The sequence below is a fragment of the Leuciscus leuciscus genome, assembly GCF_965113295.1.
Source record: "Leuciscus leuciscus genome assembly, chromosome: 4".
NCBI classification, from domain to species: Eukaryota; Metazoa; Chordata; class Actinopteri; order Cypriniformes; family Leuciscidae; genus Leuciscus; species Leuciscus leuciscus.
Genome location: NC_138728.1, coordinates 53,754,887 through 53,771,778, shown reverse-complemented (window position 1 = coordinate 53,771,778; position 16,892 = coordinate 53,754,887). Strand labels below are relative to the sequence as shown.

Below are 16,892 nucleotides of genomic sequence, written 5' to 3'. Positions count from 1 at the left end.
AGTGGTACACGGCGGACAACTTCAGCAAACGTTTTAAAAAGTCAAATTTTCATAATATGTAATGATGTATAGTGTTTACGATAACTAATGTATACTAATCTAAACATTAAAAATACCTTTAAGACAGACGAAAGGGAAAACACAAGGCCGCGTCTGAGGAGGACCGTCAACTGTCACTACAGCTGAGCGTTGCCATGGAGACATGGATACATGCTGCGTGCATAATGAATGACGTCACTCGCTTAGGTGCATTTGATCATAGATAGGCTATGCATTTGATCGTAACTTGCTGGTGTGTGGAAGGCATATTCTGCCAAAATTATAGTGTGTAGCTATATGACACTTTTTTTTGTTATTTGAAATGCAATGTGCTATCAGTCTTAAGTGCAATAATTAGAATAATATTTTTCCTAAAATAACTTATTTTGAATAAAACCAGTCCTTCAATCGCCTGACCAACATTTTTACAGGTAGCCTAAATTAGGATACATTTGTCTTATCTGGGTTATTTTCCACTTTCTTTCCAGCATGTGCTATAAATAATATTTTTACTATAGTTTATTTTCAGTTATAAAACTATAACCTCAATCTGCAAAACAAAAACCATGTTTTTTAGATAAAATCCATTATCACAGTTAATTTAATGGATAAACAAATCCCCTTTTAAATCCAATATGGGTTTATATTTTAGTTTAATCAGTCATTTGTCTGAGTTGCAAGATGTCCGGTCTAATGATTAAATCAAAGGCATGGGCGACTGGATTGTGTGTTGTCATGGAAATGGCATGTGAGGGAGACGTTCGCAAACTGGCACGGATAAATGTCCTCAGAACGTCCATCAGTGAACGTTCCAAAGCGGACCAGATGCGGACGTCCTCCGAAGGTCCGCTCGGGAACGTTCCAAAGCGGACCAAATGCGGACGTCCCCCGAAGGTCCGCTCGGGAACGTTCCAAAGTGGACCAAATGCGGACGTCCTCCGAACGTCCGCTCGGGAACGTTACAAAGCGGACCTAATGCGGACCTAAGGGGACGTTCAAAACGTCCGGGGGACGTCCCCTGTTTGCTGGGGAGAACTTGATGGAAAGTGTCTGTCGTGTCATTCAGAGTTTACCTGGTGCTTTTAGGTTTAAAAAACAGCTTTAGGTTTTTTTGTGGCATTTCCAAGCCACTTAAGACCCAATGTTGTAAAGCAGTTATTTTTTTTTTTTAGGCTATTATAATTTTTTATGTTTTTATATATATATTTTTTATGAAGATCATGCAATCATGACCATGCCGATTACGACCATGCCGATTACAGTATGTGTCACTCAGGCTTCACTAACGTGACTGGTACCATAGACTATAGGTAGACCATAGACTGCCATCAAGGCCTCAATGAAGGGGACTATGTAGGGGGTTCACAATGTAAATGTGCAGCCCAGTTACTATTGTGATTCTTAATATTCCACATTAGTAATATTATATCAAATAAAAAAAGGCAGTTGACTAAAATCTTCCATATCACAAATGTGAAAGCAAAATGGCCAGGATCTGTGCAATTTTCAGAGATTCACATTTATGCACATTATTTGAAAGTGGTAAGGAAAGTTCCACAATTAAATATCAAGCTCACTGTATTACATACACTTATGCTGATCCTAACAGAACTGCATTTTTTCATAGGTGATTATGACATGTTCCTGCAGACAGGTGTTTATGACCCCATTCCCTGACCCAAACCAGTTACAATGCAGCTCTAGCCAGGACAAGGGCACACAATGAAATAAACTTTGGCTAAAGTGAAGATTTCAGTGTCTGATAAGTCTGAGGGTTGCACACCTGACAGGGCCTGGGACATTGTTGCATGTGCCATTACACAACATTGCCACAAAAAAAAAAAAAAAAAAAAAAAATCTTTTTCATTAAATGTTTAATAAAAGACAAATATGCTTAGTTCCTTGAGTTTTATTTCAATTGTTCTTTGTAAAGAAAAGCCAGTGGTCAAGAGCCTGCAACAAGAGATATTAGACACATGCCTCATGCAACAAATAAAAAGGAAAAGTTGTCTATCCACTGCCCACCTGTAGGCCTATGTCTCCTCTGTCTGTGCAGACTCTTCTGTAGGCCTTTCTGTAGATGTGGAATCCTGCAACTTATATTGCAGCCATAAAGCATACAAGTATAAATTAAGTAAAGTTATTTATGCACTTGCAGGTAGGCTAGTTCCTCCATATGACAGTTATCTGAGAGGGTTTATTCACTGTCCAGTGCAATGGAAACAAATAGACATTACAAAGTCTTATACTTTCTTTCCTTTGGAAAGTTAGAAAATGTCCACTTACTGCACATATTTCAGCTCCACTTTCTTGGGAACAGATACAAGTGTTGGTGTATTATGTAAAAGTGCACAAAAGAGGAAAACACAATGTCATTACAATGAACTACACTCGGGAAAAATGTGATCAATAACTCATGGCAAAATATTTTTACATTAACATAAGTTTATCAGTTTTCACTTTCAAGTCAAAGCAATTCATCATTACTCAAGATTTAACAGTTGAAATGACTATACGGCCTTAATTTAATGCAGCAAAAATTATTTTACAGTGTAGGCTACTAAGATCTTTTCTTTTCTTTTCTCAGCCTTTTTCTTGGTTGCTTTTATAAACAGACAACCATTTATTTAACACTGCCTTTTATAAAAGAGACTATAATATAGGCTAACTAAAAATTACCATTATGTAGAATATTTTTGTACTTCACTTTTATTTGTTCCCATGTTCTAGTGTGGTGACTCTGACATTACAATGAAAAAAGTAATTATGCAATTATTAAAATACAAATATATAGGCTAATAAGTGATAAAAACATCTAACATGGCCACTTCTAACGGATTTAAATTGTCTGCTACTTTTTGCCAGCCCTCTCTCCTGGCTTTTGCAGACTTTGAGGTGTTCCCTGGCGTTTTAATTAAACATTAAAATTCGGAATAAACTTCGACTATTAGTTCTTGCTCTGCTGAGGAGAAAAACTGAGCGCGCTCTTTGGCCACGCTGAACAGCCAATAGCAGCGTTGCTGATCAATGTTTCTACTATCGATACATATCCCCTTTTCAACCAGCGCATGAACGCGCAATTATCTCACTAACTCAATCCAGCTATACTAATCATAACCGGCAGGTGTGTTCGAAGAACCTAATTAGCCAGATCATGATTACCACGATGATATCATCTTGGATATCTCATTAGATCTCGGATGTTTTAAGCAACGTACGAAGAACGGGCCCCAGGTGGAGTTAGAAGCTCGGGTTTTTTTCTAAAACCACCTTATTTATGTTGTTCTGTCGGATTATAGTGTCGATTACACTGAATATGATAAAAAAAATGTTGCCGACGGCAGCTTTAATATTCATGGCCCACGCATACAGCAGTGCTGACACAAAAACTGACATGCAAAATTAAAATCCTTATATTGTTGTTTGTGAAAGAGTGGTCAGAATGATTTTCACATCATTTTGTAGTAAAAATTCTAGCCTACAAGAATAGTAATTCCAAAGTCTTGTGGACAACTATTCAGTATGTGTTAAATGGCCTTATTGCGGTGACAATGTTTTTCCCAAAACGTACTAACCACGCATAATATTTTTTTTCTATGAAATGCAAACATGTACATCCATTTTACTCACATATTATTGTAGCAGAGTTTGTGCTGAATACAGCAAAATTACATGTTGGCCAATGGTGTGTTGTAAGTAGCTGAAATAAGCACTAATGTCAGGTCATGTCAAAACATCTCTAGGGCCCCAAAAATCCCTCAGACCCCAGACGGTTAAACTATGATTCATTTTGTAGTTACCATAGTTAAACCATGGTAACTACAAAAAAACATAGTTACTACAAAAAAAAAACATGGTTAATTTTCGTAAGGGCTGGCCGGGACTGAATCTGCGGCGCGGCTTACTTAGGGCCTGCTGCGGCGGCCTTTGCGTGAAGAGGGCAGCATTGCCTTATTGACCATTTCTCTATGGCGGGAATTATTGGATGGACCGGTGTAGAGAAATACGCGGAAGGAGATCGCGGATGTTTTGCCCGTGGTGGTGGTCTAGGCCTGACGCCTGCCAGATAACACCAGAGGATTGCGGCAAAGGTTCCTCAAAGACGAAAGATTATTCATCGGACGGGAATTGCTCGATTCGGACATGTTAGGACGGTACCGCGGGGCTAAATGCAGCAAAACTGTCAATGGATTGAGGTGAGACTGTAGAATGTATATATACCTCTTACCATTGATTGCTGAGTGCTCTCCACTTGTGTTAATTATCTGAATGTGCTCCTCCCGAACTTTGTTAATAAAACATCATTTAATACAGTTGGACAGAGGATACGTGCGTCAATACATGCGTTGCCTGATTCCTGCTTGCGTCAAAGTTGCAGGCAGGAAATTCCACAGGCAGGAAGTGTAGACCGCTCACAGAAAGCAAACTCAAACAGGGTGACAGAGAGCCAACATATATTTTACACCGGCACAAATATCACATCACGGTAAGTCTTCAGGAATTAATCTTCAGGATTATAATGATATCGAGCTCTAGGGATTCTGCTTTTAGTTTACATTAATTTACAGACTCTTTACAATCTGAAATATACAGAGGTGGAAAGTAAACATGTAAATGTTCAACACTTCCGCTCTTCTGTAGGCCAGGCGTTGATTCACAGACGATCAGCTTTAGTGAGAAGATCGATTATGACAAACAGATGTAGTTTTGATTGCTACAGAAAATCTATTCTCTCCAATTAAAGTGTCTGGACTGTGATATTTAAAGGAAGAAGCCAGACTAAGTAATATGATAAATTATTTAATGTTTTCATTTCACCTCTGTGAAAATGCTCAATAATAACAATAATAATAATAATAAACTAGATTAAATGTTCATTGAGACAAACTTTAAGTTGGCTTGAGAAAGTTTGGACCAGAAAGTTTGAAGAAGTTTAAAGTAGTTTGAAGTTTAAATTAGTTTGAAGTGTAAAAGTACCGGGGTGGTGGTGGCGCAATGGATAAGACACATGCCTATGGTGTGAGAGACCCGGGTTCGAATCCACTGTGAGACACCAATGTGTCCCTGAGCAAGACACTTAACCCCTAGTTGCTCCAGAGGCGTGCGACCTCTGACATATATAGCAATTGTAAGTCGCTTGAATAAATGCAAATGCAAATGCAAAAGTAGTCTAAAGTTTAAAGGATAGTTTGAAGTAGTTTGAAGTTGATAGATGGAATGATAGATGAAAACTGCATGGAAGAAAGATTGGGATGAGGAAGTTGTTCTCAGTCATAAGAGTAGTAACAGTGGTGGAGTTGGTATCCTGTTTTCTAGAGATTTTTTTACCCATTTCTTGTGTTACTGAAGAAATCATTGAAGGTCGCTTGTTAAAAATACAAGCTTTAATTTTGAAAGTGTAAAAATGACTTTCATCAATGTTTATGGAGAGACCAGAGGTGGAGCAGTCCTTCTATGAGGGTTTTAAGGTTAAGGTTATAAACATGATTTGAGTCTTGTATAGTGACATTGAGAGTATTTTAAAGATTAACAGTGGTTTAAGTGCTCCTTTTAAAGTTCATAGGGGGTCAGACAAGGATGTTCATCATCTAGTATGCTGTACTCCTTGGCCATAGAGCCTCTTCTGCACAAATTAAGGCAATCTCTTTTCGGTGTAAACCTTCCTGGATGTGAAACAGTTTTTAAATGATCTGCTTATGCCGATAATGTTGTCATTGTCAAAAAACAAGAAGATATTGACACCCTTGTAGAAAATATTAATGTTTTTGGTGTATTGTCCTCTGCTAAAATTAACTGGGGGAAAAGTGAAGCTGTAACAATCAGTGATGAGTTAAGTAGAAAACTTGTTTTACCTGCCGGGTTAATTTGGAACAAGGGTGGGTTTAAATATCTTGGGGGCGGTTTCCCGAACAGAGATTAAGCCTAATCCTAGACTAAAATTGCCCTTTAAACCAGATTAACAGAAATCTGCTTTCTCTGTCAAGGCTTTAAATAGTCCTAGATTTAGTTTAGTCCAGAGTTTAATAAGCTGATTTCCTGGAGGAAGACTAGAGTTACTCCAGGACTAAATCGAGGCTTAAATTAAACCTACCAGGAGGCAGGTTTAACTTCAGATTAACATTGTGTTTCAAAGTGTACACGTGTACTACTTGGATACACACACACACACACACACACACACACACACACACACACACACACACACACACATATATATATATACACATACACACTACTGTTCAAAAGTTTGGGGTTAGTAAGATTTGTAATGTTTTTAAAAGAAGTCTCTTCTGCTCACCAAGGCTGCATTTATTTGATTAAAAATACAAACAAAAACAGTGATATTGTGAAATATTACTTGTGTTTATATTGTGTTTTCTATGTGAATATAGAGTAAAGTGTAATTTATTCCTGTGATCAAAGCTGAATTTTCAGCATCATTACTTCAGTCTTCAGTGTCACATGATCCTTCAGAAATCATTCTAATATGATGATTTGATGCTCAAGAAACATTTATGATTATTGTCAATGTTGAACATAGTTATTTACATTTTTATTTCATGATGCTATGATGAATAGAAAGTTCAAAAGAACAGCATTAATCTGAAATCTAAAGCTTTTGTAACATTAAACACTACCGTTCAAAAGTTTGGGGTCAGTAAGAATTTTAATTTTATTTTTGGGGGAAAGAAATTAAATAAATCAATACTTTTATTCATCAAGGATCAGTTAAACTGATCAAAAGTTACAGTAAAGACATTTATAATGTTAGAAAATATTCTATTTTAAATAAATGCTGTTCTTTTGAACTTTCTATTCATCAAAGAATTTTGGAAAAAAATTGTACACAACAGTTTTCAACATTGAAAATAATAATGAATGTTTCTTGAGCATCAAATCATCATATCAGAATGATTTCTGAAGGATCATGTGACACTGAAGACTGGAGTAATGATGCTGAAAATTCAGCTTTGATCACAAGAATAAATTACAGTTTAAAATATATTAAAATAGAAAACAGTCATTTTAAATTGTCATAATATTTCACAATATTACTTTTTAAAAACATTTTTTTTATTGTTTTTTATCAAATAAATGCAGCCTTGGTGAGCAGAAGAGACTTCTTTTAAAAACATTTAAAAACCACAAACCTTTTGAACGGTAGTGTATATATATATATATATATATATATATATATATATATATATATATATATAGTATATATATATATATATATATATTACAAACAGACTTCCAGCATTTATTTTATTTTATTCCATAGCTGGTGTGTGCAGTTTATTTAGCTTGCTTAAAAATAATTTGCTCTTGTTTAGTAAATTTTTTTTTTTGGATTGCAGTCTTTTTCTGATTCCATTGTTTTCCTTGGATTTGCTTCTCAGTTCCATGCAATTTTAAGCTTTTCTTGGTTCATTCCATGTTTTATAGGCAACCTCTAGCGTGCTAATTCAGATTAGCACAGTTGGTTTTAAATTAATCTGGTTTATTTTAGTTCAGGACTCCATAGTCCAGGTGTAACTAATCCGTACTTAATCTGTGTTACAGAAAGCCATTTTTTAAGACACGATTAACTATTCTAGATTAAGGCCTATTCCTGGCTTAATTTAAACCCTGTCCGGGAAACCGCCCCTTGGTGTTTATCTTGGAGATTATACTTTTGTGTGTAAAAATTGGGACAATGTTTTAGAAAAAGTTGAAGGACGTCTCAAAAAATGGAAATGGATCTTGCCACAAACCATTGATGTGTAAACTGAATTTGGTGACACTACAGTGTGTAACATTGAAGTTAATGACTAATATTTGTAGTAGCGCTTTTTGGGTTTTGCACTTTGCAGACGGTCTCATGGAGATCGATTTATATTATAAGGCTCGTTTTGAGGAAAATGAGGTTGTAGCTCGTCATCTATGGATTGAAAATATGTGTCATTTGAGTTTTAACAACGTTTAGCTCACGATTTATTAATCTGGGAAGTTTGGATCTGTGAATAACTTTACTGAACTCCTTGAACTAAGCACTGTCCGTATTTCTTTATACTTGAGTCCAAGTTCAAAATAAATCTCTATGAACCGCTCCATTGTTAACGTACGGAGCTGTCTGAAACACGGATTAAACAGGAAGTGTTTGTCCAAACTCGTAAAAGTTTGGAAAAATAAGGTAATGCTCAAGATTTTTAGAAGTAATAATACAGAGTTGAGTGGCTCCTCACTTTTGTTGTGCAAAGTGTCAGGGGAAAATAAAGAGGATTCTCAAGTTGACAAATGCCACCTTAGCATGAAATCTGCCGCTGGTTACAGCAATGCCACCCTGACTGAAGATGCCAATGAGAACAACGACATCTGTCAAGCTGACACTGCTGTAACAGTGGATATCAATAATGAGGATTTCAGGAAGATCTCCAAGGGCTTTGAAATCAGGCCATTGAGCAAAAAATTAAAAACCATATTCTCCCTTCTCCTTCTAAGCCTTTTCCAGTATTTTTTATTTGTGTAACGTAAGTAAGTGTGAGAACAGTGTCAATAGCGTGAGTCTCGCACTGAATGCCTGAGAGTTGACAGCACTGGCACTAGTCTAGATTTAGAATTAAGTTTTTCTCCCCGAATCATGGAAGTGAACACCATGAGATCTCTTATTTATTATTATATGTCGAGACATAGCAGAGAAAAACAATTTACTGGAGGGATGGTCTTCATTCGTCAATATACAAAGGTTGGGCATTTATATGCTGACCAAAGGAACTTACATTATCTTTACAAGGTAGAGAAACGTGTTCATGTTTAAAATTGAATGTATATTTCATGCTACACAATCCTCATTCCTTAAAGAGAATACTTCAGTCATCATATGCATCAGTGGAAACTATGCTAGATTGCATTCACATTCCTCTGTGGTTAAAACTAACTCCTCTCCATGTCCTTGGCATGTGATCCTCACACACACACTTGCTGTGCGGATATATGAATGTTTATATAAATGTAATAGCCATGAAAAGGGGCTTTTATTTTTTCTAAATTCTCGAGTGCCTCGAGTGCCGAACTTTGTTAATACAACATCATTTAATACAGTTGGACAGAGGATACGTGCGTCAATACATGCGTTGCCTGATTCCTGCTTGCGTCAAAGTTGCAGGCAGGAAATTCCACAGGCAGGAAATTCCACAGGCAGGAAGTGTAGACCGCTCACAGAAAGCAAACTCAAACAGGGTGACAGAGAGCCAACATATATTTTACACCGGCACAAATATCACATCACGGTAAGTCTTCAGGAATTAATCTTCAGGATTATAATGATATCGAGCTCTAGGGATTCTGCTTTTAGTTTACATTAATTTACAGACTCTTTACAATCTGAAATATACAGAGGTGGAAAGTAAACATGTAAATGTTCAACACTTCCGCTCTTCTGTAGGCCAGGCGTTGATTCACCGACGATCAGCTTTAGTGAGAAGATCGATTATGACAAACAGATGTAGTTTTGATGGCTACAGAAAATCTATACTCTCCAATTAAAGTGTCTGGACTGTGATATTTAAAGGAAGAAGCCAGACTAAGTAATATGATAAATTATTTAATGTTTTCATTTCACCTCTGTGAAAATGCTCAATAATAATAATAATAATAATAATAAACTATATTAAAAAGTTTGTTGAGACAGACTTTAAGTTGGCTTGAGAAAGTTTGGACCAGAAAGTTTGAAGAAGTTTAAAGTAGTTTGAAGTTTAAATTGTTTAAAGTTTAAAGTAGTTAGAAGTTTAAAGTATAGTTTGAAGTAGTTTAAAGTGTGATAGATAGATAGATAGATAGATAGATAGATAGATAGATAGATAGATAGATAGATAGATAGATAGAGCAACCTCGGTTGCTAGGGTGTTTCTAGTGGGTTGCTAGGGTATTCTGGGTGGTTGCTATGGTATTACTAGGCGGTTGCTATGGTGTTCTAGGCGGTTGCTGAAGTATTTTGGGTGGTTGCTAGGGTGTTGCTATTGCTTGGGAGTCCCTATTTTCCTGAACTGCTTTTACATGCCCTTCACTCAAAGCATTCTTGATTTTGGATCCTCCTCCTTCCTAATGTTATATTCAGCCCACGCATCACACAGTGTTTGTGCCGCACTGGCATTGAGTGTTTGGAAAGATGATGTTGCTTTGCGCCGATTCTGATACCGTTGTGTGTAAACGCGCAGGTCAGCCTAACTGAGGCCTCCCCATTAAAACAATTGTTTATTCGGAGGCTACACTTTTTCTTTAGGTCTTTAATGATTATTATTATTATTTTTTAAATTAAAGTAACAGAGTAAAAAAACAGGAAAATCATTAGGAAATCCTAAGGCGGGGCTGCGCCAGTGCTAAGCTAATTTCTGACAAGACTATAAATATATATATAAATCGAGATCTCTGAGACGACTTCGTGACCGAATCTTTTGAGCTGATTCTTTTACTCCACTCGTCTTCCTTTATGTGGAACGCCAGAGGAAGAACTTTAGGCCCTATTTTAACGATCTGAAACGCAAGTATCAAACACAAAACGCAAGTAACTTTGTGGGCGGATCTCAGGCGCTGTTGCTATTATACCAGCGGGATAAATGACTCTTGCGCCCAACGCAAATCTAAAATGTGTTGGTCTGAAGTAGCTTCATTGTTCATAGGTGTGGTTGGGGCGTAACATGTAATAAACCAATCAGAGCGACATCTCACATTCCCTTTAAGAGCAGGAGCGCTTGTTCCATGGCGGCTTGCTATTATAACGGCGGATTTGCCAGGCGCACGCCAGGAGCGGTTCACAGCCGAGGAGACCTGGCGTGCGACAAAAAGCCACTGAGATATCATCACTGTCTGATTCTTGGAAAATACAGCATGTTAAACTTTGATAATATAATTGTGTATGCCAATGTGCGATTAGTTTTTAAAATTTTGAATAATATTGCGCCTCCTCCCCTGAAAACATTTGTCCAGCTCTGTTCTGAACAGATGACTTGGAGCTCCAGGTCCACGAGTTGCAATGATTGCAGACTGCCTAAACGTGGCTCGGCCTTTGCACAGACAGCCTTCTCATTTAAAGGCATCAAAGAATGGAACAAACTCCCACAGAGTCTGAAACTTTCCTTAGACCTGAAGGATTTTTCTCGCAATACAAGGAAAGTGCTACTTGAAAACCAGTCGTGTCAGCATAGATAACTGTGTATGTAAATATGACTTTTAGTGATGTTTTATTGTAGTAATTTTGGTATGATTTACTTGGACTGATGGTTGTAATGGGGAATGGTCGAATGAATTAATTAATAGTTGTATTTGAGTGACTAAATTACATTTTATATTGTATATTTTGTATTGTAATTCACCTGCTCGGGGACTGCAGATGGAAACTAGCTCAAGCTAAATCTGGTGCAAAGCATCTTTAATTAATGTTTTTTGCACATTGTCCCTGTTGAAATAAATAAATAAACTAAAAACTAAACTAAACCGACGTTCTCGTCAGGGCCGTAAAACACAGAGAAGTGACATTGTATGGGGATGGAGAAACACACCCAAATTAGCTTCGGTTAAACAGGCGTATGATAATTTGGGTAAATGTGTAAGCTAGATTTATGCCTATTTTTCACATCTTCATGGACACCACAATGATTTCCCTCGTGTGGTAATATTTTTCCTTGTAATTATGTATGGTTTGCAAAAATGAGAACTGCTGCGTCTGTGTAGAGTAGAGAAGCAAAGTGTATGCGCGTTGTGCACACGCTACATTATGGCCAAGCATGCGCTCTTAAAATAGCATCTGAATAACGCGCCACTGACTTTAGACGAGGTTTCTCCTGGTCTGTGGAGGAATTGTTTTCTGAAACTGCAAAATAGCACCAGGGAACGTTTGCGCCAGAACACGCCTCCTCTTTTCGCTGAACCGCCCCCCAGGAGCGCAAGTTCATTCCCTAATTTACCGACGTGCGTCTGTGGAGGGAAAAGTCCGCTGTACAAAGATGGGTGCAAGATAGAGCCCTTTATCTGAAAATATCGCTTTCCAAGCATCGATATTTTTCATTTCCGCTGCTCTTGATGGGTTGTGTTGGTCATTATGGGAAAGTGTCTGTGTTTCTTCATTTGCACATGACAGCAGAACTTTACACTTCAGTCTGTACAAACATTAAAATGAATACATTAACCATAGAACATGTTTCACACACACAGTTTCACCATTTCAGAATTGGGGATTTGTCTTGCCTATCCAATAAACACTGCAACTACTCGTGCTCTCTCACCACACAACACCAAACCACCCGCTGTGAACACTGCAGACCGATAGCCGAACCACCACCACACACAGAGGACTCTGGCTAGTACTGGGACCCCAAATCTGAATGGAAAGGAAAAAAATATGAGACACAAGCAAACACACACACATACACATTCCACGTAATGGTCTGTCGATTAAACACTTATCACATATGCTGCCAGAAGGAATCAGTTTGTCGCACAATGATGGCAACCGCTCACTGGCTGATACTCGTTAACTGTTGTCAGCCCAGAGCCATCCTATAAAGTTTAACCCCAGATTAGATTACAAAAGAACATTCAAAACACACAAAAACAACTTTGACAAACAAACAAAATTCAAAGAGACATAATATTCACAATGAAACATAATAGTAGTGACAAAACACATAGCTTCTCGCCACTGTACTCCTCAAGTCCTAAGGTCAATACTGAAAACAACTAAATTTAAATGGCTTGTTTAACTAATTGGACACATTGTATTTTTAGTCAGAATGCAACCGAATGCATATTACATTTATTTACCTCAATCAAGGTTTGTATAAACACTATATTAGTGTTGAAAATAACTCCCTTGGTGTTAATCTATTGACACACCTAGTGTAGTTTCAACACACCTGCTGTAAATGGAGCTTGTGAGGGGGAAAAAACACACTTTTGCTGTTAATGGTCACAAAGCAGTGTGCCCCGATCACACAGAACGAGCAGTGCGCTGCGTTTTTTGTGTTGCTAGGCAACCACTGAAACAGCTGTCCTGTCAGTCAAGTAAACGTCAAATCATCCTTTTATTATCGTTATTTACTTTCTGTTAACATTGTGGTAGTTACTATTTGTGAAGTCGTTAAGCTACTGCTAACCCGTGAGAGAGTTTATCCTCCATCATCGCACTCTCCGGGCGTTCAAAGCAACTGTAGCTTTCATCACTACAACAGAAGGCCCACCTCTCCATTCATTTGATTGGACAGTGGAAAAAACCACGATGACGTCAGGCGCTTTTTCCGCTTGGAGTTGCTTTATCTTCAACTGGAAAAACACAGGTGCATCCGGCGGTAAAAACGTGAGGCGCCTGGGTCGAATAAACAGCGCGCAGAACACTCACTGCAAAAAACACGTTGGCCCGGTTTCACAGACAGGGCTTAGATTAAGCCAGGGTTAGGCCTTAGTTCAATTAGGGGATTTATGTAGCTTTTCTAAACGTGCCTTAGAAAAACTCATTGCTGGTGTGCATCTTGAGACAAAACAATGGCACTGACATATTTTAAGATAAATCAGTGCAAGTCGCTTTCAGTTAAAACAGCTCAAACATGCATTTTAGTCTGGGACTAGCTTAAGCCTTGTCTGTGAAACCAGGGGGTTAGGTGTGATCAGGGCCTAACAGTGTTTTTTTTATCTCTATCAAGTGTAAAAAAGTAACACTACTTAAAATGTAAGTTTAACTCGATTTAGTGTGTACCTATAAACACCGAAAAAGTGTTAATTTCCACACTCTGGGCCCTCATTGGAGGAAACACTGATGTTGTCAGTATGCGTCTCCAAGATTGACAGATGAACGAGACAATTAAATACCCGCATCAACCTGCTGAAAACTAAAGTAAAGAGCGAGAGACAGAGGGAAAGAGAACAAACTCCAAAACACAAGTCACACTTATCACATGGGACGTTACAGCCACCTACGGATCATGTTTGGATCAACAGTATTGCAGAAAGACTCGAAATGCATTAGGAACAAAAATATATCTTTAAACTAATTAGATGCATTTGTCATTTCACCACAAAATTGGTTTTGGTTAAAAATTATTTAATGGATTGCACTGTTTATGAACAATAAATAAAGCGATCGGGTTGAAGTGCGCGGTTTCTCTCGATCGATTAGAAAAGGAATAAACCTCCCTTTTCAATCCGATCGACATTTCATTTGGATCGAGCTCAATCGGATCGATTAAGGTGTGTATTTGAAGGTTTTTCAGTCGGATTGAGCCGTCAATCCCATTACTAACAGATTATTTGGTTGCCTGTAAACGTAGCCGGAAGGATTTATGCCTTAATGTGTTTTTGAATTTTGAAAGACGGAATTAGATTGCATTTTAAGGAATGTTAAAACAATTAGTAAACTAATGAAATTAGTAACAAGTAATAATTTTAGAATGATAAAGTATTCATTATTAATATTCAAATGTATAAATGTCCCCATTGTTCATTGTTATTTCCTGCAGCCATGGGATCACAGACCATTGAAGTGGCAGCTCTAGGAAGACCTCTGTATCCTGGTATGCTGTATGACTGCCGCAAGGATACCTTCATTCCAGGTGTGTACAGCACCTACTAAAATACTTATTACTCTCTTTTTCACCCAAATGTGAATCAACAATGTGATCATTTAGAGATTTAAGAGAAAGGACTCAACTATTAAATTAGTAGTCTTAGAGATACAAAATCGGCATGATGACTTGAACAGTACATTGCATCATCACATGTTAATATTCAACAATATTATTGATCTGCCTGCATTGACATTATTATATGAGAACTGAACTGAGCTGGATGATGACGTCACTTTTTCTTTTTTTTTCAGAGTGGATATATATATATACACACAGTATATATACACTCACCTAAAGGATTATTAGGAACACCATACTAATACTGTGTTTGACCCCCTTTCGCCTTCAGAACTGCCTTAATTCTACGTGGCATTGATTCAACAAGGTGCTGAAAGCATTCTTTAGAAATGTTGGCCCATATTGATAGGATAGCATCTTGCAGTTGATGGAGATTTGTGGGATGCACATCCAGGGCACGAAGCTCCCGTTCCACCACATCCCATAGATGCTCTATTGGGTTGAGATCTGTTGACTGTGGGGGCCATTTTAGTACAGTGAACTCATTGTCATGTTCAAGAAACCAATTTGAAATGATTCAAGCTTTGTGACATGGTGCATTATCCTACTGGAAGTAGCCATCAGAGGATGGGTACATGGTGGTCATAAAGGGATGGACATGGTCAGAAACAATGCTCAGGTAGGCCGTGGCATTTAAACGATGCCCAATTGGCACTAAGGGGCCTAAAGTGTGCCAAGAAAACATCCCCCACACCATTACACCACCACCACCAGCCTGCACAGTGGTAACAAGGCATGATGGATCCATGTTCTCATTCTGTTTACACCAAATTCTGACTCTACCATCTGAATGTCTCAACAGAAATCGAGACTCATCAGACCAGGCAACATTTTTCCAGTCTTCAACTGTCCAATTTTGGTGAGCTCGTGCAAATTGTAGCCTCTTTTTCCTATTTGTAGTGGAGATGAGTGGTACCCGGTGGAGTCTTCTGCGGTTGTAGCCCATCCGCCTCAAGGTTGTGCGTGTTGTGGCTTCACAAATGCTTTGCTGCATACCTCGGTTGTAACGAGTGGTTATTTCAGTCAAAGTTGCTCTTCTATCAGCTTGAATCAGTCAGCCCATTCTCCTCTGACCTCTAGCATCAACAAGGCATTTTCGCCCACAGGACTGCCGCATACTGGATGTTTTTCCCTTTTCACAGCATTCTTTGTAAACCCTAGAAATGGTTGTGCGTGAAAATCCCAGTAACTGAGCAGATTGTGAAATACTCAGACCGGCCCGTCTGGCACCAACAACCATGCCACGCTCAAAATTGCTTAAATCACCTTTCTTTCCCATTCTGACATTCAGTTTGGAGTTCAGGAGATTGTCTTGACCAGGACCACACCCCTAAATGCATTGAAGCAACTGCCATGTGATTGGTTGATTAGATAATTGCATTAATGAGAAATTGAACAGGTGTTCCTAATAATCCTTTAGGTGAGTGTATATATTAATTAAATGAAGAATTTTTTTACAACAAAAATGAACCATCACTGAACTTACTTAAGCTGGATGATGGTGCTATTTTCTTCTAGAAACAAACTTGTTGCATTATTTTCCTGTTATCACTGTAAAGCTGAAACAATCTGTATTGTAAAAAGTGCTATATAAATAAAGGCGACTTGACTTGACTGAACTGTTAAAGCCATTTCTCATTTCAGGTGTCACTCTGTGGGATAAGAAGTCACTGAAGAAAGATTTGGACACCCATCCACAGCCCCTGACAGTTTTGAACTTCAGTAGCTCCGACTCTCTCTCTAGTAAGTCCGATCTCCTGGATGTAAGTGGTTCCCTGAAGGCCAGCGTCTTGGGAGGGATGGTGAAGGTGGGAGGATCTGCCAAGTTCCTGCGTGACACCAAATCCTCAAACCAACAGTCCAGAGTTACAATGAATTACAGTGAAACCACAAGATATGACCAGCTCACAATGAGCCATCTGGGACAGATCACCTACCCTCAGGTCTTTGACCAGAAAACTGCAACTCATGTGGTCACAGGTGTACTATACGGAGCTCAGGCCGTCATGGTGTTTGATCGGACATTTACAGAAGACGAAGAAAAGCAGGAGATTGAGGGAAAACTGAATGTCATGGTCCAGAAGATCAAGGGATTTTCTATTAATGGGAAAGGAGCTTTACAAATGACAGAAGATGATAAGAAAATGGCTGAGAGCATCACCTGCACATTTTATGGTGACG

General features: G+C 38.2%; 1 protein-coding gene and 2 long non-coding RNA genes across 6 annotated transcripts in view; 1 reads left to right on the top strand and 2 right to left on the bottom strand.

Moving 5' to 3' along the window:
* The window catches only part of LOC309497110, a 62,658-nt gene extending 56,285 nt beyond the window's left edge, over nucleotides 1-6,373 (bottom strand). The window contains exon 1 of the long non-coding RNA XR_014205392.1: nucleotides 6,263-6,373. This is a non-coding gene — a long non-coding RNA (uncharacterized lncRNA). The remainder of the gene's footprint in view (nucleotides 1-6,262) is intronic.
* LOC309496966 (uncharacterized protein) overlaps nucleotides 6,277-16,892 on the top strand; it is a gene marked incomplete at its 5' end in the record, with an annotated part of 22,373 nt that continues 11,757 nt past the window's right edge. For 2 of the 4 annotated variants that reach the window (XM_082167159.1, XM_082167158.1), the window contains 2 exons: nucleotides 14,486-14,618; nucleotides 16,356-16,892. The exon at nucleotides 16,356-16,892 is cut by the window's right edge and continues 1,182 nt beyond it. In XM_082167159.1, coding sequence (XP_082023285.1) covers nucleotides 14,486-14,618; nucleotides 16,356-16,892 — 670 coding nt within the window. Of the gene's footprint in view, nucleotides 7,201-7,257; nucleotides 9,309-14,168; nucleotides 14,257-14,485; nucleotides 14,619-16,355 lie in introns of those variants that run through there. The other 2 variants (XM_082167160.1, XM_082167161.1) reach the window with 2 other exon arrangements.
* Nucleotides 7,260-11,641, bottom strand: LOC309497080. Its single transcript, XR_014205361.1, has 2 exons — nucleotides 11,513-11,641; nucleotides 7,260-10,845 (listed from the first exon to the last, which is right to left on the bottom strand). It is a non-coding gene; the product is annotated as an uncharacterized lncRNA (long non-coding RNA).